Source organism: Ostrinia furnacalis, unplaced genomic scaffold, assembly GCF_004193835.3.
Source record: "Ostrinia furnacalis isolate ACB-3 unplaced genomic scaffold, ASM419383v2 OfSCF7368, whole genome shotgun sequence".
In the NCBI taxonomy this organism is placed as follows: Eukaryota; Metazoa; Arthropoda; class Insecta; order Lepidoptera; family Crambidae; genus Ostrinia; species Ostrinia furnacalis.
In genome coordinates, this window is record NW_021137607.1 from 621,165 (window position 1) to 646,467 (window position 25,303).

General features: G+C 34.3%; 1 protein-coding gene across 1 annotated transcript in view; it reads right to left on the minus strand.

The window, feature by feature from the left end:
- Positions 1–22,053, minus strand: part of LOC114364303 (uncharacterized) — a 35,882-nt gene extending 13,829 nt beyond the window's left edge. The window contains exons 1-2 of the mRNA XM_028320408.1: positions 21,821–22,053; positions 4,589–4,718 (exon numbers count right to left, since the gene is read on the minus strand). Coding sequence (XP_028176209.1) covers positions 4,589–4,718; positions 21,821–21,857 — 167 coding nt within the window. The 5' untranslated portion in view covers positions 21,858–22,053. The remainder of the gene's footprint in view (positions 1–4,588; positions 4,719–21,820) is intronic.
- Positions 22,054–25,303: the final 3,250 nt, after the last annotated feature.

Below are 25,303 nucleotides of genomic sequence, written 5' to 3' on the forward strand. Positions count from 1 at the left end.
ATGTGGCACAATAATACTACTGTGCACATAAAGTCCCTAAGGTAAGTGCCCCCTACTTCGGTATATTAAGGCTCTTACGACTTTAACATTTTATTTAAAAATAACCAAGCATGATATCAGTGTGAAAGCTTTTGTATGCTAAACTTTGGTCTTTTGACAGTAAGTTAATATATAATTTATAGTTATATAGTTTGAACTTTTTTTTATATTAATTGTTCTGCGGACCTCTTGTTTGGATCCTGTTTCGTGACAACATTTTGCTCTGTTTCTAAGTTCGTGAACTCATGTCCCCTATTTCGGGATAAGGTTTTATGCATACAGTTAGGATATTTTAATAATGATTAAGGGTTTAATAAATTTAAAAACCCCCCCCCCCTCCCTTATCCCCATAATCCCACCCCTGGAGCTGTTTCAAGTGAGGGTAGCCCCCCCCCTGAAAATAACGCCAGATACGCCAATGACTCATAATAAAAAAAAAGTTATTAACTAATTCATTTCTTAGGTAGGTAAGTATTAAAAACTAAAAAATATATCGATTTCTTTGATGGTGTGTGTCATAAAAGTACCAAACACCATACATTTATATATCACGAACTTGGAAAAAAGTAACAATAATACGGTTCCTTGTTTCGTGATACTGATTATTCCAAATTCCCCAAGTAAAATTCATGGATTATTGTCAAAATGTGTCAATTACCTATTATCTATCCCATATACAATACAAAAAAACAAATCGAAATAAAACCAAAATTATGCTGGTACTACTTATGCTAATTTATCTTAAAATTGGTCATATATGTGAACTTCAAACTCGTGTCGTATAAATTCTAGTGAACGAAACATATACCGAATTTAAATTCAAATTCAAATTCAAATTCAAATTATTTATTTGCTCAAAAAATAGGGTAAATACATAAGTGGTGTTGGAAGTTTATTAAAAGTGCATTCCTATTTGGCTAATGTCAGTTAGCATGCAAATTACAATTGATCATAAAATAATGTCGATTGATTACATAATATTATATTTATATTGATTCAAATAAAATTCATTAGCATATTTTTTCTGTCAAAAACTCAGTTATCGAATAATAGCATTTGTCAATTAAATATTCCTTAAGCTTTAATTTAAATATGTTAAAGTCATTTATGTCTCGTATGGATTCCGGTACTTTATTATAGATACGAGGAGCATTTCCAAAGAAACTCTTATTAAATAAAGTAGTTTTAGCTTCGATGGCACACAGTTTGTTTTTGTGACGTTCACGGGTCCTGAACTCAAATTTATCAATATTATTTTTTATAAATATACAACACTCCAGAATGTATAGACAAGGTAAGTTCAAGATTTTTTTATTTATGAAATAAGGCTTACATGAGACATCTGACTTTAGACTATACATAGATCTAATGCAGCGTTTTTGTGCTCTAAATACAACTTCCCTGTTAGATGAATTACCCCAAAAAATTAATCCATATCTAAGTATTGAGGCAACATAGCTGTGGTAGGCTGTTAGTACAGCGCTTTCATTAACTATTAATTGGAGCCTATAAAGTGCAAATGAGAATTGGCTCAGTTTTTTACAGACATTTTCAGATAGATAGCTTAAATAATAGAGTTTTTGTAGTAATGAAGAATTTTTATAAATAATATTCCATTTGCTTATTATTTGAGCTAGAAAAAAAACTTACGAACTTACGTACTATCACGAACTAGTAGCCGTTTACCTTAATTACACGCCCATACGTTATGTTAAAATAAACATAGTCTCTTATTAGGTACTGTTATATTATATTTGCGCTACAAAAAGAGTTCTGGAAATTATTTACGCAATAAAAAGATTAAGCTCAACCGACACGCCTAATATAGAAAGGACATTGTCAGAAACCGCCTAAAAAACCGCCAAAAAACATTAACCCATCATAATTATTTTCTATTTTTTTTAATACATTAAGCACCCTTTCGTTCTAATGGACACTTAAGCATTGAAAAATTAAATAAATAAGTCTTTTAACGTTTATTCTATAATACTATTACAACTTCCGGACGTTTTGGTGCGTGGCATGGTCTAATACATTAGACGCCATGTTGTCATAAACGACATATTATAAAATCGCTGTGATTTAATATTCTTAATCATTAATTTTATGGCAAGTGTCCATCAGGAATCATTGTTCTTACACACAGAATCGTATTATTTCGCTTTCGGGTAGTAATATGTCAAAATTGTTGGTTCTTAGGCGAACAATGTATGGAGAACGAACATTGTCCTTTGCTTGCATACGATAGATAATAATATGTACCTACCTATTTGCCTTATTTCCCAGATTATACACAGTCTCAGGTATGGCGATAGCATTCCGTGGTGAAAAATGAGCTTCTGAGGAAAATGTCAGCCATGAGAAAGGTTGTGCACAATATTAACGAATTTCACATTTCTTTTTAAAGTCAACGAGCTGTATAATTGAATACGTTGCATTGGGTAAATGCAAAGCTCATAATAAGTTTATTTTTAAACTTATTGACTGCACTTGCATGCTTTGCTGCATTTTATAACGTTTGACTTCGCTTTACTTTTAGAGAGACTTGCGAAATAAATACAAAAAGTCTTGACTAATGCCATTCAACTATCTTATGTGGAATTTGACCTACGGTGACTACCTCCTTTGTAAGGTCTTTACCCATACCCTAATATTTCGTTCTAAAGGTTTGTTTGCGGAACATCACACACTTCCAGTCCATAAAATATTCCATAAAAGCTTTTCCATCGTACGTTCCAGTAGCATGAAAAGCAATGCATTATCTCCAAGTCTCCAGAGCACATGTCGAGGGGAAACTGATCTACCAGGAGTAACCCATAAATATTAGTGCTTACAAATTCCATGCCATTGTTTTCCACGTTTTTGTGGTTGTGCCTATGGGAGTTTATTTTCTTATATCGAATAGATTTGATAGGCACATTTTTTAAAGCATATGTAACGTTGTTTGTAAAATAATAACTACTAGGTACTTACAATTTCTAAATGCCACACTCATCAATTCTAAAAAAAAAACACTAATAATAAAATCACGTGTTTGGATGTTCTAAATTGATGAACATCATCAGTGATCATTTATTATCTAACGACCGTCCACTGCTAGAAGCATCCCACATAGAATGCCACAAAGCACGGTCTCCTGAATTTTTCCTTCAGTTACTACTAATCTATTTTCACAGGTCGTTCGGTCTAATTCTTCGTCGTACAATACATTTACCGAAACGTGGTTTCCATTCGAGAAACCATTTATTTCTACTTTTTCGATTCTCGACAGATATAGTTGGCTCCCATTAATAAATAGTTACTCTATCTTTATTTAACAATGCGGCTCACGTTAAATGGGTGACACCAAAAAACATTTCAGTTAATTTTACCTTCGGTTAAAGCTACCAAAAAAAAGCAAAGCCATGTCGCTACTTTACATATTTAACGGCTCGCTCTGGGTAAAAAGGCTTTACTCAAATACAAAACGTGAATTATTCGCAACAACACAAAAGCTATTGTTTGTTTTAGGGAATATATTGTCGTTGCAACTGTCCCCAAAGGGGAACAGTCCCGAGGGCTGTCAGTTCGGTGGCTGGACACGCCATTTCCTGTGTGAACCGTATATTCGCCATACTTTATCGCATTTATGTCGTCACACAATGTTGACGTTAACTGTATACTGGCCAAAGTAGATATTTCCTTCCCCTTGACGTTTAAAATCGCTAAGTTTATAATTTGTGAAACAGAATTCTATTTGAAACTAGCAGTTTTTAATTAAATCAAAATGTTGAGTAAGCCAATTCAATATTCTGTAATTTATGCTTTCACAATTTATTACTTATCCTGTTAGAAAAATGGCACAACTAAACACTTTTCACCAGAACGTTTTCGCTAGAAATCAACGATCTGAAAATGTAAGCTCAGATTTAAAGATTTTAATCTTTGGACATTCTTTGGGCATTAATTTCACACAGCGCCAGCTAGCCCCAAAGTAAGCAACTTAATGCTTGTGTTATGGGTGCTAGCTTAACGGATATACTACTTATATACTTTTTTTTTGTAAATACATAAATATTATACATAGTCACACCCAGACCCGTCACAGAAATTCAAATTCATCATTTCAATTTCTGCCCGGCCGGGAATCGAACCCGGGACCTCTCGGCATAGTAGTCCGTTCTGAACCACTACACCAAACGGCCGACTTAATATACTATACTAAGAAGTGAGGATAATTTCAATAAAAGGTTACTTTGGTAGGTATTAACTTGAAACAACATTTTAAATAAATCTTGTAATCTATCATAATAATGTTCAGAATATTAGAAACATTTAAACAGATTTAGATTGTTACGAAAACCGTAGGTACCTACTCATTAGATATTTTCAGTTTAATATTTAATATTTCAGCTTACCTCTAAAATAAGACTTGTCCTTTTTTTGCTCTCTCAAACGTTTTAAATAAACTCAAGATGTTTAATTAAAATTTAGTTTGAGAAGCGACTCTAATCGCTGAGAAATATTAATTACTCTCAATAAACGTTGTCCTCAACAGTGAATTACTTACGAGCAATGTAGGTCGAGCTCGTCCCTCGTCTTTGGTAGGCCAATAGGTGTTCTTGGTATCAGGTCCACGCACACCTTCAGCTCGCCAGGGTCACAGTTGTCTGCTTCGCCTAGCTGTGCTCCTCCGCCACCTACGGCAAAAATAACAATTTAAGGCTGAGTTGCACTAGTTCTTCTTTGACCGTAACTTTAACCGATAACCGGTGTTTTTTGTATGGAGTTTGACATATTTTTGACGTATGTCAAAGTTAAAGTAAGATGGTGCAACCCGTCTAACCCAGTCTAAAATAGGTACAGTCAGCGTCAAATAGTTCGTGACAACCAAAGTGACCAAAAAGTTGATAACACAGCCTTAATTAAATTAATAACAAAGACGTGTTGCGAACTTTTTGGGTGTCACGAAGTATTTGACGCTGATGCAAGTTATTTTTATATCAAGAATTGGAATTTTTTTTTACTGAAAACGATGATTTGCCATTTGAAAAAATTATATTTTTTATTGTACTCTAGGTATTCTAGGTACATAAAATAATAAATCCTAAACAGAGATGGACTTCTAATAAATTCATTGTAAGACCTAAGCTAAATTTTCAATTATCAAACATACAGACCTACTACTTAGTAATACAATAACATTGATCACAATGTCCATCAAAAGTTAATCAGAGCTTATCTGATTAAACCCAGTGTGGGAACGTGGATAACACAGACAAGATAAGTAACTTTTGCGGTTAGGCCTCTCCTAATAGGACCCGTATGAAGCCCGACCTTTTAGCCCTTAGGTATTTTAGTACTTACATACGTTAATCTACTTAGATACAGTACTATTTTGGGCTTCTATGGATATGCCTAAAATGACTTACAGATTTATGAGATCTTAAAAATTGGTAATTTAATTTTCTTCTAAGTAATTAGACAAGACGTTATTGTCAAGAATAATATTGACATTTTTTTAAGAATCTAATTAAATCTATCCAATTAGGAATTCCGGGAGACTGATATTTACATCTTTTTATCCGACTGCGCTAGAAGGAGGGTTATGTTTTTAAATATCAGTCTCCCGGAATTCCTAATTTTACTGCACATAATAACAGTATGCGTATTATTATGGACTGTAGTATGGCAGTGTGACAAACCACTGCCAAATCTCTAACATAGTTTAGTGGAACGCTTAACCTAATTTTAAAGTTTGCTCTTCCCACTTTTAATCTAGTTCCCCCTTTAGTGCTTTGGGATGTAACATTGTCAGTTTAAATATAGTTTGCATTAGGTATTCATTATTCGTTCGTTCGTTTCAGCCAAATGACATCCACAGCTGGACAAAGGCCTCCTCAAGGTTTTCCACAATGCACGGTCCTGCGCTGCCCGCATCCAGGCTCTTCCCGCGACCTTTACCAGATCGTCGGTCTACCTAGTAGTAGGCCTTTCCACGCTACGTCTTCCAGTCATTAATTATTATGAAATTAAATATTTGTATTTTTTTTCATTGTAGTCTTTTTCTAAATGTGATGTACCTACCTACATAATAAATGAGAGACCCTAAAATGTTTTCACAAACTGATATCTTTTCCTAATAGGTACATCGTATGTACCTCTATGTAACATTTTTCCTTAGGTTACAACATAGTAACAAGTCACATAGGTACTCCAAATTTTGTACAAACAAGTTCCTCAAATTACGAAGGAGAACTTGATTGTAATTGGCTTGTCAAAAACCTATGTATTAGGTTCCAATTACCAAAGACACGACTTGTTCTACTTAATTAATGACAAACATGCTACGTGGATCGAATCATCAAATATCAAGTGTATTAAAAAAAGTCCACGCATCTTCACTTTCAAGATATTTCCAAACTGAATTTTATTTTAGAATTATTTTTTCACCGGATTTCCGAAGGTGCTTAGTGAATTATCTGCGGCATTAAATGAGTTATTTGGGTAATTTACCTTTAAACAGCTCCGTGAAATGATGATGAGGGTCATACTTTATTCGTTAGCAACGTCTTTTTCGCGTGAAAAATTAAGTATAATGAACATTTTCACAGGTAAAGTCACTTTATGACTGGTTGCATGGTAATATAGTAACCAAATTAATTACTCTACAACCCAAAATGAAATGTACACCTATCCCATAAAAATTAATGACTTCCTTACAAACAGGTTTTTTGTTAGGAGATGGGACAAATTATATGGAATTTCCGATAAGTTTTGTGATTAACAGAAACAAAAATTGTTACATAATTATTACTTTTCATTCAAATTAATTTGCTTCGTTGTTCCATGTGTGGTAATCAATTCCCACAAAATCCAAAAAATCTTAACGCAAAACTTTGTTTCATAGTTTAAGTTTCTGAAAGCTTAGGTATGTTGCATGACCCTTTATTAAAAAAGTTGGTCGGACAAGATAGCGCGGGGGAGTTATTTATCACGAATGTGTAGTTTCTTGGAACATTGAACCAACTCATTTCATTGCACGAGTATTTTACGACTTACTGGTCTTCAAGTAGACGAGAAGTACCTATACATATAATTTTTTGCACTCCACGATGCTTCTGTCAATACTGATTAAACTTATTTACAGGAAATATTAAGCAGAAATTGTAAGTGATATTTCTTGTATTTTTTCTACGGTCGTTAAGGAAAATCTCTACGCAGTTTTTTCGTAAACATTTCCCCTATTCTCACTGTACTACCGCAGATTTTCGCTGAAATTGTGGAATAAAATAAGTCTGCTCTACGATTTTGCTGCGACATTTCATTTAAGGCAAACATCTGTGAGTATTCCAATAATGTTTTGGCGCTGTCACAAGGGCTCGCGGCTGAATAAAATCGCAACGTAAACAATTCGGCGAAATCTGTTTACGGATATGTTAAATCTCAATCTCGGGCCCATAATAAATCCTTTTAGGATGAAAGAAACCGTAATATTGGACTTCCTTAAAGGTTTAATTAAAAACCAATATCAACAGTTGTTTTTTTTTTATACAGGGTGTTTGGTAAATGGGTATATGAGCCGACACTAGCCTATGTTAACATGAGCATATAAATGGTATGGTGAAGTCAGAAATTTGATATCATCATTTTAAATTTTTTAATTTTCATACAAAATAAATTTTATAAAATCCGATTTATATGAAAATTAAAATAATTAAAATTAAGATATCAATTTTCTGACTTCACCATACCATTTATATGTCCATGTTAAAACATAGGCTAGTGTCGGCTCATATACCCATTTACTTATTTACAACATAGTAAGTAACGTTATGTTACATTTGAGCTCAGTTTCAGCCAATATCCAAGAGCACGCAGCACTTTATCATGGAATTTATTAGACCGGCAGAGTTTAATAAAATGACACCATATTAATAACATAAATATTAGAAGTAGGACAGGATGTGTTATTTTAAACTCTGTGTGGTTTCAATATCGTTAATACGTCGATGGTGTAAATCTAATCGTGACAGTGTTACGTCACGGTACTATTTCTCGCGTCAGTAAATGCAATCTACCTTGTGTAGATTGCAGATCCGGGGCTATAAAACCGTGAAAAACTGCTGACACAAGTGCCGGAAGCAAAGGATTTCAATCGTGAACACTCTGTCTATCGCTACTATCGCTCGATTGAATGGAATCGCAATTTACCACTTTTAGTTCAACTAAAGCTAAGTTATACAAAGAACTATCCATTTCTTTTCCTAAAGAGGCGTATTTCTGTATTTTTGTTTTTTAAGATATATGAAAATGGACAGAGGCGAGACTAACTTTGTACTAGAACAGGTAACAAGTTCTTAACGTTGGGAGTACTAAAGTTTGGTAACCCTCTTAACAGGCGTCCATACATTTAACGCACCTGGCGTGTCCTGTGAGTTTTAAACGATTATAGTCCAAACATGTTCGGGTAACTAACTCTTTTGGCCCAATATGGTTTTAATTACTTCTGAGTTATTAACGCAAGTGTTGTTCAAGTTTCAGGCCAGTTTGTTTTAGGCAGGTTCAGTTCAAATATTTTTCAGAGATTTGCTTTTACATTCACTGTTGTTTCGTACTTAATGTAATAAGAATACAAGATAGAAAATGCACTCACAAATATTTGAAAGGTATGGCAAAGTTTACTATGAATGCATCGCAGATTGCGTATAAATCTGTGCTGAATTGGTTTCAGACGGCAAATACAGTTTCCTAGTATGCTGTATTATGTCTTGAATTCGTCGCATCCCTTTGATCGTCGTGCTAGCGCATAGCAATTTTGTCTTAACTAAGAAGTACTCGGAAACTGCTGTAAATTAACCTTTCTAGAAATTGTGTCATATTTATTATAATCTAAATGAAGATATTAAGCTAGATGACAAAATTTCAATTTTTGTCCGTCAGACAGATAAATAGACACTTGTATTTTTTATTATCTTTCTTAATTAAATAATAACAGTGCTATATCGAGTTGAAATGGTGCGTTACGTCACGCCAATGTAGATTTTTTACTTAGAAGTGACGTCACGCGACATTTCAACTCAATATAATACTGTAATTATTTATTATCTGTCTGACGGACTAAATAGAATTTAGATTTCATTACCCAGTCATCATCCCAATTTGCTGTATTTCATGTTATGTACGTACAGTGTGCTTACCATGAGTTTACGTTAGGTGTGCTCGCTAGCGACTGCGTAAAAAAATGACATTTAAATGTATGACATATTGTGCAGCGCCCCTAGCGGCTACTTTCAAGAAATAAAAGCTTCATAGAATTTTTTGACGTATTCGCTAGCGAGCTCACCTAACGTAAACTCATGGTAAGCACACAGTTGAACTTAACGAATATTCTACGCATTCTACGCAGAGACGCAGACTACGAGTGTGTAGGTACATTTTGAACTACACTAAATTTCAATGTTTGAAGACGCTATTACTGAAAGTCAATTTATAAACTCATTTAAGAAAGTCCGAAGGAGTTAGAGGAAACAACAAGAAACAAGACGAAAGTTATCCAAACATCCAGCCTATTGAGTTGTAAGTAATTCAAAGTGACATACTGAAAGCCTCGAATTACTTATGCGAGTGCCATCATGGAGAATATAAGGACTTTTAAGACGATATTGTTGCAAACTACCCTAAAGTTGAAGACGTGAAGTTTAAATTTAATCGTCAAAGAGTGTGTAATGAAGCTGAAACTCTATGATAATGTGTAACAAATTACACATTGCAATTTCAAAGTCTAGCCAGCTTAGGTAAAGGTCTCGGAATTACTTAACAAGTACCTAGTGTTCAAAACCTGATTTTGTCAATTCGTCTTAATTTAGTTGTTATTGAGGCTTTAAAGACTTGATTGTCTAGAAATACCAAAAATGATGGGCCAAGCCAGATCTCAAACAAATATAATAAACCTTTACTGAACAAAACACAAGCCATAAAATGTAACATTAAATTGCCGAAGCATTGTAAAAATATGAGTGTATCTTGTGAGTATATAGGAATGTAACCAATACATTTATAAACTATAAGGGTTTCCGAGGAAAATATTATAAAAATACCATTATGATCCTCCACGCTCCAAATATATCGGAGGGTTCTTTTAATAGTCTATAAAATAACCGTTATCTCATAACTTCCCGTTTCTTTAATCATCTAGAACCTTCCCAAGTCATTCTTTTTCTATTTTACCTTATGGGTTTATAGGGGATAGAGTAATAACTCTTTTTAAGACGAATTTAATGACAGAAATATTTACCTTAGGTTGTACCATCTTACTTTAAGAATAACTAACATCAAAGTTTGTCAACTCCATACAAAAACACTGGTTAAAATAAGGTACGGTTAAAATTAAGGTGATGCAAAAGATGAAGGTGAGGGTAACCACACGTAAGTATGGCATCGTAAGCAGTTGTTATAGGTACGATATTAGAACAACAATGGCACCAAAGCCAGACGCATCTGTAGATATCTCAACTGTTAACTTGAATTAAGTACTTGCAATGATGAAATCTTGCGATGTCTCAGCTCGAGTTAATATCAAGTTGTCGGTAGGTATAATCACCGTCTAATACTCTCTCTTGAGTCCGCAATTAGAAGAGGGTTGGTAGGTATTAAGACTAGAGCTTGGTGTTAAATCGAGCTTCGTCTTCGGCAGCCAAATTCGGCAATAAATTCGTTGTAGTCCCTACGTTAGTCGTTACGGTGTAGTCGTTACGGGGGGTCAGGTTTACGTGTGTATTTCCGGGCTATTGTTCAGTTAACTGAAGCCTTACGTTCATATGCGACTAGCGGCCGCCTGCGACTTCGTACGCGTGGATCCCCTTTTACCCCCTTAGGTGTGGAGTATCGTAAAATCCTTTCTTAGCGAATGCCTACGTCATAACATCTACCTGCATGCCAAATTTCAGCCCGATGCGATCCGTACAGCGGTTTGGGCTGTGCGTTGAAAGATCACTATATCAGTCAGTCAAACCTTTGAGTTATAATATTTAGATAGATAGCGTATACTAAAGATGTTCTTAAGGAATCCCAACATTTTAAAGTTTCATAGCTCTTACTAAATCTGCCTGTGCGTATTTGCTGTTAGCCATAGGAAGATGTAGAGCTTCAGGGATTTAGGATTTGATAGGCACGTGTAAACAAGTTGTCTGGACAATACTATTTTATGTTATTGTACATTATTAAACTATTACTGAACTTGCTCTGGAAAGTTACTAGTTAGTTAGTTATAACTTAAATCGCCGGCAGATATTTACCATCTTACCCAAGTCTGTCGCTATAACAACAATCTTAACAGCATTGTTGTGTTCCGGCAGTTAGAGGTAAAATAGCCAGTTCCTGTGTGGGTGAGGATTCCGAATGAAGCTCGCTTCCACCTTCGGCCTGATCATCACTTCAGGTGAGATTCAAGCCAAGAGCTTCCGAGTTGTGGATAAAAAAAATGAAAATGTTTTAAAATACACCGTCCTTTAAGTCTTATTCTTCTCAACACTCGTAACTGAAGGGACGGTTGCAAATTGTATGTCACGGGGGCGTATTACCTCCAATAAATCCAGCAGTGAACTGAACTTGGAAATTTATTATTAGAATTTATCTCCTCTGCCACTTTCAGAAAGCCGGAAAACATCTAAGTTTATTTCTGAAAGCGTATGCAAATGGAAGATTTGCAAAGATAAACTAGTACTAGTGCTTATTGGAACCAACCCAAAATATTTGTATGACTATTTATAAAACAAAAAAAGATTTAGCTGATCTTATTTCATTAAAAATCAAAGATAAAATCTTGTTGATTTCGCCAGCTATGGCATAATTATCATTTTACCTAATGGTAATCCACAGCTGTTTGTAACTATCTCTTCCATGGTACGCCAATACGCATGCTGTCCCGATTTTTAAATTTAGGCACATTGGTAATTTTTAACTAGGTATAAGTGTACCTAATTTATTCAGTTCTATTTTAACGACACTTCAAATAAAAATACTTACAGCAGTTACGAAATATCACTAATATGTAGGTATAAAAAAATCCTTTAGTGGATTGAAGAATGACTAAAGTTAACCATATTTGGTTACGACAGATCCTATCCGAAAGTTTTAAAAACTTCTGCCTCTTTGAATGTAGTTTCCACCTTTTATTCAAATCATGTGTATCCTATTCCTTTTGAGGTGTCACCAACTGGGTATCTACTGAAACTAAAAGGATGTGAATTTATGTATTTTTTATGACTGAAATACCCTGGTGACTTTCTTTAGGTTCGAGGTAACACATAACATTAAACTTCAGTCCGCCATTTTCTATAAAAAGCCGAATTGAATCATCTTTGTTAGAACAGCCTAAAATTTGACCTAACTCGGTTTAAAGAAAATATTACGCTTAAGTTGTAGATGAAAATATACATTATAAGTCAGTTTTCATTAAGGTACATTGAATTGAAATAAATTTTAAAGAGTGTGTCACTTATTGGAAATTCATTTTATTCATGAATTAAAAATTCTGGCCTGACTGACTTATGCAATAATAATAAACGTGTAGGAAAGTTTGCGAAACATTGCGTTTGATTTATTAAAAAACATCTGGTTTCAGTCTCGTGTAAACATTAACAAAAAATATCTAATCAAGAAAAACAAAAGCTATCAAAGCCTTTGTTTATCTTAGATAAAACAACAAAGGAGTCAATATTTAGAGAAAAGATTGAGTAGAAAGGTCCTACTTATTTTATCGAAAAACTTTTTGTGAAGAATGTTACAATGGAAAAGTTGTGTTCATCGACATTAAAGCACCCCTTTAATTTATTAAAGTGACGCGCTACATCAGAACGGACTTTTTGACAAAGGCTCTGCCTTCACTGGGAAATGACTTTCAATTTTTAATCAATTGCTTTACCTGTATAGCTGAAAATTGCAAAAAATCACATGTTGAAGTGTGTAATCTGAGAGGTTGTATTTTGAAACTGAAAGTTTTGTATTAAAACAAATTGAGGTAAAAAATGCGAAAAATTATCGATAAATTCTCATATATTTGGAATACTTTCTTGTGTGGTGGCAACATTTTTGAAATTGATGGTCAGTCAAAAGACCGATATGTTTTTGTTGCACAATCGCTTCTATTACAACTACATAAGATGCTACATTATGCTAGATGTGGCAATTGTACGTAGTTAAGCCAAAAATCTCTGGCACTAGTTCACCAAAACCTCGTCCAATGTTAAAAGCACGCGCGCTCTGAAGCGTTGCATACTAAACCACCTTGTCAGTCTATTATATTAGGACCCTAGTGATGTGTTTTCACCATTCGTAACAATTTGGGGTAAACAATATTTTTAATCAAGCTCTAGATGAATCATAATAATTGCTGTTGCAAAATTGTATTTTCATTATAGAGGCAGATGGTTGGTGCTTCTGTTGGTACGTTGTCAAATGCGTGGGGGTTGCCAACGACGTGTACGAAAAGGTAGACTAAAATCTTCTGACGTGGGATGTCTAAGTCGAAGAATGTCACTAAAGTGACTTCATTAAGAATAATGCGATACATTTACTGTTAATATAACTCGCGCTTATGTAGGTAAAATGAGTTATCTATTGAATTCGATTAGTACAACTTAGGTACTATACCTTGCTTTAGTTTAAAAGATTATGGTAGGTACCAAATTAAAAAGACATCGTTGCGGGATTTAACAAGTGTTCAATGGGTTGAATTTAGCACTAGTCAGGAGATCGAAGACTTTTGTCAGAAAGAATAGTAAATATTGTTCAAAAATTGCAATAATGTATGACAAACTTGGGACAAACTTGACCTTCACTGGTTTGGTTTTTATTGGCGGTCAAGCTGTAGATCCTGGCTAAGTACACAGGAGTTAATTGTAGCGGTGAGATTGTGAGGTGGGAATGTATGACATAGACGCAATATAGATTAAGTATAGCCGATGATAGCCATGGTTCGTTAGTTATAACCTCATCAAAGCTAATGAGTATGTGCCTAACGAAGTGGCTTATAACTTCACTAATAAGACTGGAACTCAAGCGTCAAGAGGGCATTCCCTATTGATGCAATCAGTTTCAATAAACTGAAATAAAAAGTATCTAAATGATATTGTTTAAAATTTACCACATCAATAGAAAAGCAAGCCTGAAATCGCCTGAGGACGAAACTTCAACAGTTTAAACTTTAAATGCCCATGCTGAGTTCGAACTGGGAAATAACAGATTGAAACTTGCTGAAGTTCAGTGTAAATATACAAGCGCAACTAAACTGTGGGTGCCGGCACTTTGCGGTGCAATTGTTAAATTCGAAACTTTGAGGTTTCCTAGTGAAACCCTTCTCATGGATTTTGTAAACAACATCTTATACAATAGTTTGCGACATGCAGTAAACTAGAGATCGATCATCGATTTGTGTCGACGTCCACTGCTGAACATAAGCTTCGACCCCTCGACCACTAATTGATTATACATTATTATTTATTGCAGTGTAAACTGCTACGCATCTTTCATACATTCTACTGGTACATACACATACCTACAAAAAATAATTTGGTAGCTAAAAGCTACAGCCAAAAGTTATTAATCTAAACTTGATGTTCATATAGGCCCCTTAAATGAACTAAATATGTAGGGGAGAGTTCGGTATATTGTACCGCCGGGTAAATTGTACCACCCTCATATTTCGTAAAGTATTTATTGAATGTTTGTAATTGCAACACTCAGCGATACACAACAAAATTCGGTTTTTGCCGTGACGTATAACACGTGTGTTTTATTTTGAAAAGATTTTTTTGATTGTTTTCAAGCAACTTTTGAAAATTCATGTTTAGTTTGTAATTTTGTTCAATTTAATCACACAGTGTTTCTAATTTATTAGTTAGAAGCGTAAATTAGTGTGGATTACAATTATTTGAAACATTTTTCGGTATTCATAAGTTATATTTTTACCGATTTTTTAAAAGCACTATCACCTAGTCGGTTAAATTGTACCACATCAAGTTGTATGGAATTTTACCAAAGGATTATTGATTTTTTTTTATTAAATCATATTTTTAAGTTATAATAGCATAGTTATGTTTGACTAACAATAAATGAAAGCAAAAGACTGGCAGAGTAGATTAGGTACAAGTGTGCGATACGATAATTTGAATTAAAAAACTTGTACTCAAAATCGTGATAACGTTTAAAACAATATCGATTGTCTATGTTATTAACTACTGTTCCTTTTCGTTACCTAATTTGTTATTAATGTATCGTATAATATGTTGCCATGGTTTTTTACAGGCTTGAAATTTATTGAAAGAAAACCTATTTAGTAACCATGTGGTACAAATTATCGAACCGGTTGGCTAAATTGGACCGAAGCTCTGAACTCGTATTTTGTTGATTTGTGCTAAATATACAACAATCATGTTGATTAATACCTATGAAATAGTAAGTTGAATAATTTTTCTTTTATTATATACCATGGACATTAGCAAAAACAAAAGAAAACTATGTGTGAAATGGGATTCAAAAAAAATGGTCTAAATTACCGGACTCTCCCTTATTATATTTTTTTCGATAAACGTTTTGATGGTATAATAGAAATACCAAAGCATAATAGAGATTTCAAAATGTTCAGAGCACGTAGGCTCCGCTTTTTCCATTGCTCTGAAACGATGTTCTTTTTAAGGGGGACTAGTGACTGAGTGTGATTCTACGTGACGAACGGTAAATCCTTGTAGAGATACGAGTGAGGGTAGTCGGCATAATACGACAGGAGCACAGATTTATTGTTTGTCAAAATACCCTGTATCAAGTGCACTGTCCCATATTGCACGTACTGAAAAAGAAAATCATAATAGCGGGAGTTACGAGTATATGCATGTGAATAATTATATAACTAGGGCAGAATTTGTTAAATGAACCATTCAGCAATAAACATAACTGAGAAAAATACCTCTTAAGATTAATAATGGACCTTGCTGACCACAATTGGCTCTGGAAGTGTAGTTACATCCTTCAAGAAGCTTCCTTCATGCGTTGATACTCAATTTTGTATTTAACTAAAATTTTCTCACGTTTCAGTTCCGCCGTTAATGACGGGACAACGGAGGGTCGGCATTCGCATGTAATCCCTTGCCCGAGCGAGTTTCTCGAAATACCTTTTGGTATTAACTATTTAATTAACAAGTCCTTAGTTCATCCTGATGTATTCCTATAATATGTTATCAACTAGCGTGAGCGCTAAGTTCGCTGCGCAAAAGATAGAGCTTTTACAAGAAATAGGCCTAAAGAGGCCTTGACACAAAGTCCTTTTGCAATACAAAAAATATTTGAAAGTCTAACGGAGGACATTGATTCTTTGCCAGTCGAGATTTATCAATTTATTTTGATAATAGAGTTTAACAGACTGTAAGATCACCCCATATCAAAGCTAAAGCAATATCTGCTCATGAAGTCATAATCATATAAACTCGAACGTAATTAATTTCATAATGGGCGCTCAATAATTATATTATGCTAAGATGCGAGTAGTTAATAATAATAGTCTATTAACACCGAGTAGTTACTGTATAGAGAAATAACAAGATTCACGCTCGCGGCGTACTTAGATCGAAAGCCGTATCAGCAACGTCAAACTAAAAGTTTTTGTTGCAAAATCAAACCAATTACAAATAAGTACCACTGTATTTAGCTTTACACGCACGTTCGTATAGGTAGGTATCTCTAATGCGCAGCGATGATTCACGCATACACGTGCAATATGATAATTTACCATAATAGTGCCATCTTAGAGAGATAAAGGTATGTGGCTTTTTCCTGACATCCCTCTGATCCACCCGATGAGAATGCAATAAAGTTTTCAGGTGAAAATAGGCTTTTTCTCGTGCCTCCCGTCTCGCTAAGTAATGTTATGCCGCCACAAATAAGTTGTTAATTAGATATTGCCCCTGGCTGCCACCAAATATAATGCGAAGATATTTCAACTGAAAATCAACAAGGCCGGAAGCGCCAATATTCAGTAAAGAATAATAAATAAGCATCTTCGGGGGTGAATTCACCTTATTATAGAGCGCATCTGCACTCGTTACATTATTGCCAAACCAATATTTTGAATAAATATAAAAATACGTTTTTACAAATCAATTGTTCCAATTTAGCCACAAAAAGTTAACCAGAACCGTGCACATATGATTTGATAACGAATTTAATATTTTATACTTTCATGTGGTATTTTTTTTAAATAAATTCTCATATTATAACGGGATTTGGCTTTTACCTTTTTAAGAGTATTTAGTTTTTAGTTGCCAAATCCCGTTATATGAGAATTGATAAAGAATAAATATTTACAAAATGTTTTATTGCTCGCGTATACAAACATTTAGTCAACCGCGAATTTAAAACAAGCTAGATACATAACCACAGCAGTTGAATTTAAATGTTTTACTGTTATTTGTCAATAAAAAGAATAAGATGAATACAATTCCCCATTCTGCTACACTATTTTACAAAATTGAATTGAAAAAATACCAACGTTGAGTCGAGTCATGTGTGGCCAATTGGCGTTCCTTCCCGTAACTTCCGAAAACAAAAACGCCTTTGATTTCGGTTGTAATAGAAATAGCACTCGTATTTAATCCGAAACTCACCTGAAGCTCAGCGTAATTAACAACGTGTTCAAATTCCCTTGGAGCGAATTTAATGTAGCAGAGATTAGAAGTTGGAAATTTAACTTCCTGAGAACGCGCTGTTTAAGCATTACTTTGGTTGATGTCATTAGGTTAATTTGTTAAGTAACTTAGAAGCTTTATTTCTACCTTATGCATAACTGCGGCTTCGCACACCGGTTTGTTTCCATCAAAATAATGTTTTGCAAATGGAACGCATCCGTTTGGAACTGCGAGTAGACTGGCGATAAAAGTTAGCTGTAAAATAGCAGTTCATTGTAAAATAACTTTAAGAATGTACTATCTTGTCAATATGAATGAATCCATACATTTTACCTCTCTATTAGGAATACCTAATTTTGAAATATCAAAATCAGTGTTTTTCCTTGTTGTTTATGTAACATTTTAGTTATGATAATTTTATCAGTCAGCAATTTAGCGCTGGATCATTCATGAATGTTCGTTCACATTACGCTAGGAACTTCCACGCTACGTTGTTATTAATTAATTATGAAGCAATAAAGGAATCGGACCAGCAAACGTCAGCTTTCGTAACACGTATTTATTGTGAGCATAGACGAAGAGTCTTACGGACGGGAAATTGATGGAATACATAAATCCATCTTCCAATCTCTCCTGTCAGATGGACTTGCGTCGTCACCAAATCATTGGGCGTGACATTTTAGTTTCAGGCAGTGGCAGGTATTGGTTTTCTGTTATACAGTAGATATGTACTCCTATGTATATTGTATTGTACGATCGCCATATACTACCGTTTGGTTGCAATATCGCTGTTGTTGACACCTTTAGTGAATTAACTACTTACATAACTCATAACATAGGCCTTTATTCCCCAATTTTAAATTACTCCTATAAATTATCGGACGTATTTTGTGAACAGTAATTTTCCAAATGACTTGATGTGATTGGAAAGATATTCCGTCGTGAAAGATTAAGATGGTTTTTCTCCGAAGCACGGCGTCCAAATTGCTCGGTTTTACAGCGGGAATAGGCGATTACATCCATTCATTTAAAAAACAAATTGATGCATATTTAAAGAAAGCTCGAAGAAAGTAATTGTTAAGACATTTGTTTAACTTTGCATCTATTCAAATTCTTGATTTTTTAGAAGTTTTGTTAAACTGAACACTATTAAAACCAATATGTTTTTAGGACGTCAAAGAAAATGAGTACAAAAAGTGTACTTTCCAGTGTGATAATTCGTAAGTACCTACCTATTAACTTTATTCATTGCGATTGCACATACGTTATAAGTTACGGTTAACAGTAAGACAGCCCAGGACCGAGCCGCCTGGAGACGCATGACGCGGAGGGCCGACCCCAAATAAAATGGGAATGGGCCAGGCAAAGTAGTATTGCGATTGCACATACCTAACTATTATTGGTAAACTTCCACAACAATTTTAATTCAGCTGTAGAAGCTTTTTTAAGCGCTGTTGCTCGCAAAACTTTAGCGAACAATCCAAAAAATAAAAAAGGTTTTGTATTTTTTCTCGTGATGAAATCAAATGGCGTCGCTAGAACTACTACCATCGTTATCGTTGGATTAGTTTTAGTGACCGAAAAGCCGTCATTAGTCCTTACGACTCAATTATTTCGGAACAAAGTGTACTTGTTTTCTGCCGAAGAATTGTGTCATTTACCCTCCTAATAGGTACTCGGACTCACATGGGTGTGTAAGTGTATCATTATTTTCTCTTTTATTCGTACAGCGTTAGCGTCGATAATAGCGTTGCCTTCATGAGATTCCACGATATCAATTGTTTCAAAGGTGCATGAGTCGCTCGTGATCTTTGTATAAGCCCCGTTTACATCTAGAAGTTAGAACACTATTATTATATTTGAAATGAATAAAACTTGGATAAACTAGATACTACAGAACAACAAAGTATGAAAATTGACTTATCAGTGACCTCAGATATTATTATCAACTAGCGGCCGCCCGCGACTTCGTACGCGTGAATCCCGTTTTACCCCCTTCATCTATCTTACGCGGTTTAGATTTTTTCATACAAATGTTTTTTCCCGCTAACTCCAGTTCCCGTGGGAATTTTGCAATATCCTGTTGTAACTAAGCTTTAAGTTTACTAAGGTAGGTACCCGCATGCCAAATTTCAAGCGTCTAACTTAAGCGGTTTAGATTTTTCATACAAAAAGATTTTCCCGCTAATTCCTAAGTATAGAATTCTTAAGTATACATAACCTGCCCAGGAGTATGAAGAATAATTGTACCAAGTTTCGTTAAAATCCGTGGAGTAGTTTTTGTTTCTATAAGGAACATACAGACAGACAGACAAAAATTTTACTGATTGCATTTTTGGCATCAGTATCGATCACTAATCACCCCCTGATAGTTATTTTGAAAATATATTTCATGTACAGAATTGACCTCTCTACAGATTTATTATAAGTATAGATAAGACTGTGAGACTAACGGCAGCTAACAAGAACTCTCAGTGTGGATTTTAAAAAACTCTAAATATTTGAGAGATCAGATGACATAATTATAATATCAGTATTTAAAGTTATAGAAATTTTAATGCATTTTGATATTAATTTGTTGGAGCATCTAGAAACGCAATACATGTATTGAATACAACTTTCATTTCTCAAATAACTCTAAGTGGTTGCTTGAGACTGCGACAACAATTTATTTATTTCTACATATTGTGTCTCGATTTGCTGGTACTTGAAAGAATAAAATAATTTTGGTAAAACTTGTGGTACTGATGGTAGAGCCTCTGCGTGCACGTCCCATTAAAATTGGTTTGGAAAAATCAATTTTAAAGGACGTAGCACACCTATCAACCCGGAAAGGGATCGTAACCGTATCAACTCAAGGCGGTCAGTATTATTTATATGAGACTCCAGGTCCATACTGCAACGCACACCTCATCCGCACCGTAACGTAAACGCCTCGCCTCGCGGTTGACAGCGCGCGAAAGGCTATGTGACAGCTCGCGAAAGGCAATACGGTGTTGATCCCTTTCCGAGTTAATAAGTCTGCTATGACTTTAAATCTACATAGCTGTTGTCAAGTCATATTAGTATAACTGAGCGTATCTATCAAATTGTAATATCGAAACCCTTGTTGAAAGCTTCTGAAAATAATGAAAATGCCACTAGAATAGACACTTCACGAAAGATAAGAACGACAACTGACTACAAAGGATGAGGATGTGTACTTCAAAAGATTTGGAATTTGGAGATTGAAGTGAGCTAATCAAGTGAAACAATAAGGAATACTTAGAAAAAGGCATTAAGCGGCAATCGGAAGATACAAAGTGGGAATTTTTGGATACTTTTATTGTGATTTGACACCCTAATCTACATCAATAATAATTTACATAAACAGCATAAAATTTTCAATAGATTTAAAAAAAAAAGAAAATGTCAATTGCATCTTGAATAATCTGTTTATAGTAAAGCTTTTGATAGCTTTGAAGATATAGTAAAGCGTTGAGCGGTACGGAACGCTAATGCCGGGCAATTTTAATATTGTATGTTATTAATATTTATTTTACCTCCCTCGATTACATATGGGTTGTATATTTCGTATGATGCCGTTTTAATTACGTAGCAACCGATAAAGGTAACATTTTGTCACACAATGTTATTTTGTGTTATGGCATTCATTTAAGAATTCATTACCATGTAGGTAGAGCATTTAAATTTTATTGGATAGGATCATAGGATATTAAAATTAACAACAGTTTAAATATGAAACTATGTTTGGTATTGGTATTGGTATTTTGCAATATCTATAAATACGTTCTTTATTCATGGAAATCACTATTACTCGTATTGAACCTTTGTTTATAGAATTGAACCTTTATAGGGCATCAAAATCAAATTAATAACCAATTAACCCTTAAGTGTTCAATCAAGTTGAAACTTTCAAAGTATTTGAGGCTCAGACCACATAATATATTTAATGTTACCATGAACTTTCAATCAAACATGCGTGTTGCTAATAAAACTTCAAACTTGTAAATTAATTGATAGATGGGTTTCAAATAGGTTTGTTTATTACCAAAACTTTGCATGTATTAGACTGTGGGATTTAAATATGATAGCTAAATAATAAATAATTGATAACAACTTACTTGCTATAAACAGCGTGCTTAACACTAAGTAAAACATGTTGCTTCACGAACTTTCAATTGTTCAACCAAAAGTTTTCAGCGTGTTAGAATCTTATGAAAAATCCACGAATAAACTTTTAAATCTGTATTTATTATGCACAATCAGTTCTTTTTTCAAAATATAACTTTTTCTAACGACCAGGATATATCGAGATAAATCTGGTAAAGGTCCACGCGTTCGTCTCGGATGAAATCTCGCGCCAAACTGCTGTGGAGCGTATCCTCTAGGGGTGTCCTGCCGTAGTATGCCAACTCATTTGGGCTCTGGCAATTGATAAAATGCCGTTTGGAAACTTTTTTATGAGCGACAGTCATTTGTTTAAAATGTATTAATGAAATTCCATATTCGAATTGCAATTTGAAATCCAAATCACTACATAGGTAGTTTAAAACAAAGTCGCTTTCCGCTGTCTGTATCTATGTATGCTTAGATCTTTAAAACTACGCAATGGATTTTGATGCGGTTTTTTTAATAGATAGAGTGATTCAAAAGTAAGGTTTAGGTATGTATACTTAGCACCTGTGCAAAACCGGGCGGGTCGCTAGTAACTATTAATTTAAAAGAGCTAAACAATTTGTATAGGCTTTACTGATGTTACTTTTGTTTCTGAGTTTTTTGGCAAATAAAGCAGTATATTATTAGTCTGAGGCACATTGAAAATATTAATAACACGGTAAAATTTTAACCACGCAATGTAGGACTTTGAACAGCTTGTTGCATATTTTATGTTTGCGGAACTAATTTATCGGCAGAAGCTCCCATAGCAAATTTCAACTTTTCGAGTTTCATAACACTATTTTCACCAACAATGCCAAAGTTTTTCACTTGTTTAGTTTTAGTTAGACGATAATATTATTATTTGGCTGACTGCATCAGTAATTATGCGACCGAGGTGTGTTTGGTTTATCATAATTTGATCAAGCAAATACGGTAGTGATGGAACATTGTTTGTGTAAAGCCTGCCAGTTGGTTAAGCAGCATTAGTTAAATATTAATAATATAATTAAATTGTTATTTCGGATATTAATGACATTATCACTCAGATTAACTTTTTATCACGGTTAGGCATTTGAACTAACACCCGCGCTATCTTTGCTTTTCAATAACATAGCGACGTATTATGGTACCTACGAGATACTGTGATTCTTCCAACTACTTAAATGTGTTCGTGAATATTTAATTAGAAATATTTAGTAATACTTATGATTTCCTTATAAGCACGGAGTTTTTATAGAAGTTAATAATGTGCATTTGACTTAATTTACACGAACGTTTACTTATAATGGTTGTTATAAGTAAACGTTCGTGTTCGTGTATTATAATAATTAGTTTTTTATTTATATTTTAATTAGTCTTTTTTTTTATTCTAATACTTATTTGACGATTTTTAAGCAATATTTTTAATAGTCCGTGCAAACAAAGGAATTTTGACTGCTATTCTCGAATGCTATTCTCTACTATCTTTGGCTGGATCCATAGTAACTTTTTGTAGCGAAGAGCAGATTTCGCGTAAAGGACATTGGGAACTTTAATATGAGAAAATGCCCCACGGCGGACAAAGATGAAACGTATTTTATTTCAAAGCTTTATACTTGTAGGTATATTCACTTAAAGCGCTATGTTGTGATATATGGGAATTCTGAGATATATGACGAGTCTAAGTNAAATGAGGTGGAGAAGCCATTTTAAAAGGTATGAGCGGGACGGAGAGGGCCATCTTACCAAGCAGGGATGTTATGGATATCCGTAACCGTAACCGAAACTATCGGATATCCGAAATAAAAAAATGTCCATAAACGTAACCGAAACTGATTCAAAAGTTACGGATAGTTTCGGATAAAGGCGAAACTGCAAAAGTGCAAAATTGTGCACTCGCACTTGGCCGGTTTTTTTCACGTGTAGTTTCATTGGAACTATACACCAAACAAATGACAGCATTCTGTTGGTGATGAACGGCGCTATAAAACCATAGTGTTCCATTCCAGTTATTCTGCCACTAGAGATGATACAAAATATTTTGTTCCAACGAAATCGTACGTCATTTGTTTTCCTACAGTAAATATCACCACAATTTGTTTCTCCACAATTAACCTAAAATCAACGCTAATAAATTGGTATTGTAGAAACGTGTCGTAACCTATTTTCATATACGAGTACTTACTTACCTACCACAGAATGTTTAATTTTGTTGTAGGAGTAGGTACCACAGTGATTTAAATACAGTGCTTATTTAATTTTTATGGTTTCCACAAAACCGAAGATTATTATTATTACAAATCAAACCAGAACTAAATGTTTGAGTTAAAAGCCAATATCTCTGTTATTATGTACATATGTAATAAGGTTTGTGGTTGACACTTAATAATTATATTGTTACTGATGTTCAATATTATTTACTAGCTTATGCCCGCGACTTCACCCGCGTGAAATTTAGTTTGTCACAGATCGTCATAAATTATAGCCTATATGTTATTCTGAGTTATAAAGAATAATACTGTAAAGTTTCATCAAAATCCGTTCAGTAGTGTTCGCGTGAAAGAGTAACAAACATCCAACCAGACATCCAAACTTTCGCATAATATAAATATTAGTAGGATTTAATTAATTATGTCAGTTAAGCTGAGGCTTAATTAATACCGATTATGGACGAGATAATCCAAAGAATAATTGTGCCGAATCAGATTTTAAGTATTTTTGTAAAAAGAAACTGATATCAGTAATATTTTAGCAAAATTAAGTTATTTATCTTTTTGATTCATAAAAATTATTCCTGGATTCTCAAGGAATCCGTTAAGGACTTTTAAGATATGTACACTACACTATTCAAATGGCACCTATGGACTGTTCCTAATACGAAAGAGCTTAACAGAGACTTGTACATAATTGTATTTGATGTATTTCAACGTAATAAACGTACCGTTAACTTTAATCAAAGGAGGCAATTTGCATCAATATGCAAACTGCAAGGGAATGGAACACTCCGAACGTCTGTCTTCCCGATCTCTATATCTTGGGTGCGATGAGTGAATCTATTGAACAAGCATGCCGTTTGAGATCTCATCAATATCAAGAGATTAAGATCAATGACAGAGTCGGTTCCAGATTTTCAAACATTGAAAATAATCCTATCCTATAATGATAGAAAGTAAAAACTTTATCGACACATTAGTAGACCTACATAATAAATAACAACAACACAACTAAAACAATTATTAATAATGATAAGTAGGTAACTATCAAAGCACTGTTTCTTTACGAGATGGAATCAGAAATGAGGAGATACGTAAACGAACTAAAGTCAGTGACATTGTCCGACGGATTAGCAAACTGAAGTAGCTACCAATAGGCAGGAAACATCACATAGTACGCAGAACTGATGGGGCAGCGATGTTCTGGAGTGGAGGCCATGTAGCGGAAAGCGCAGCGTAGGACGTCCTCTCACA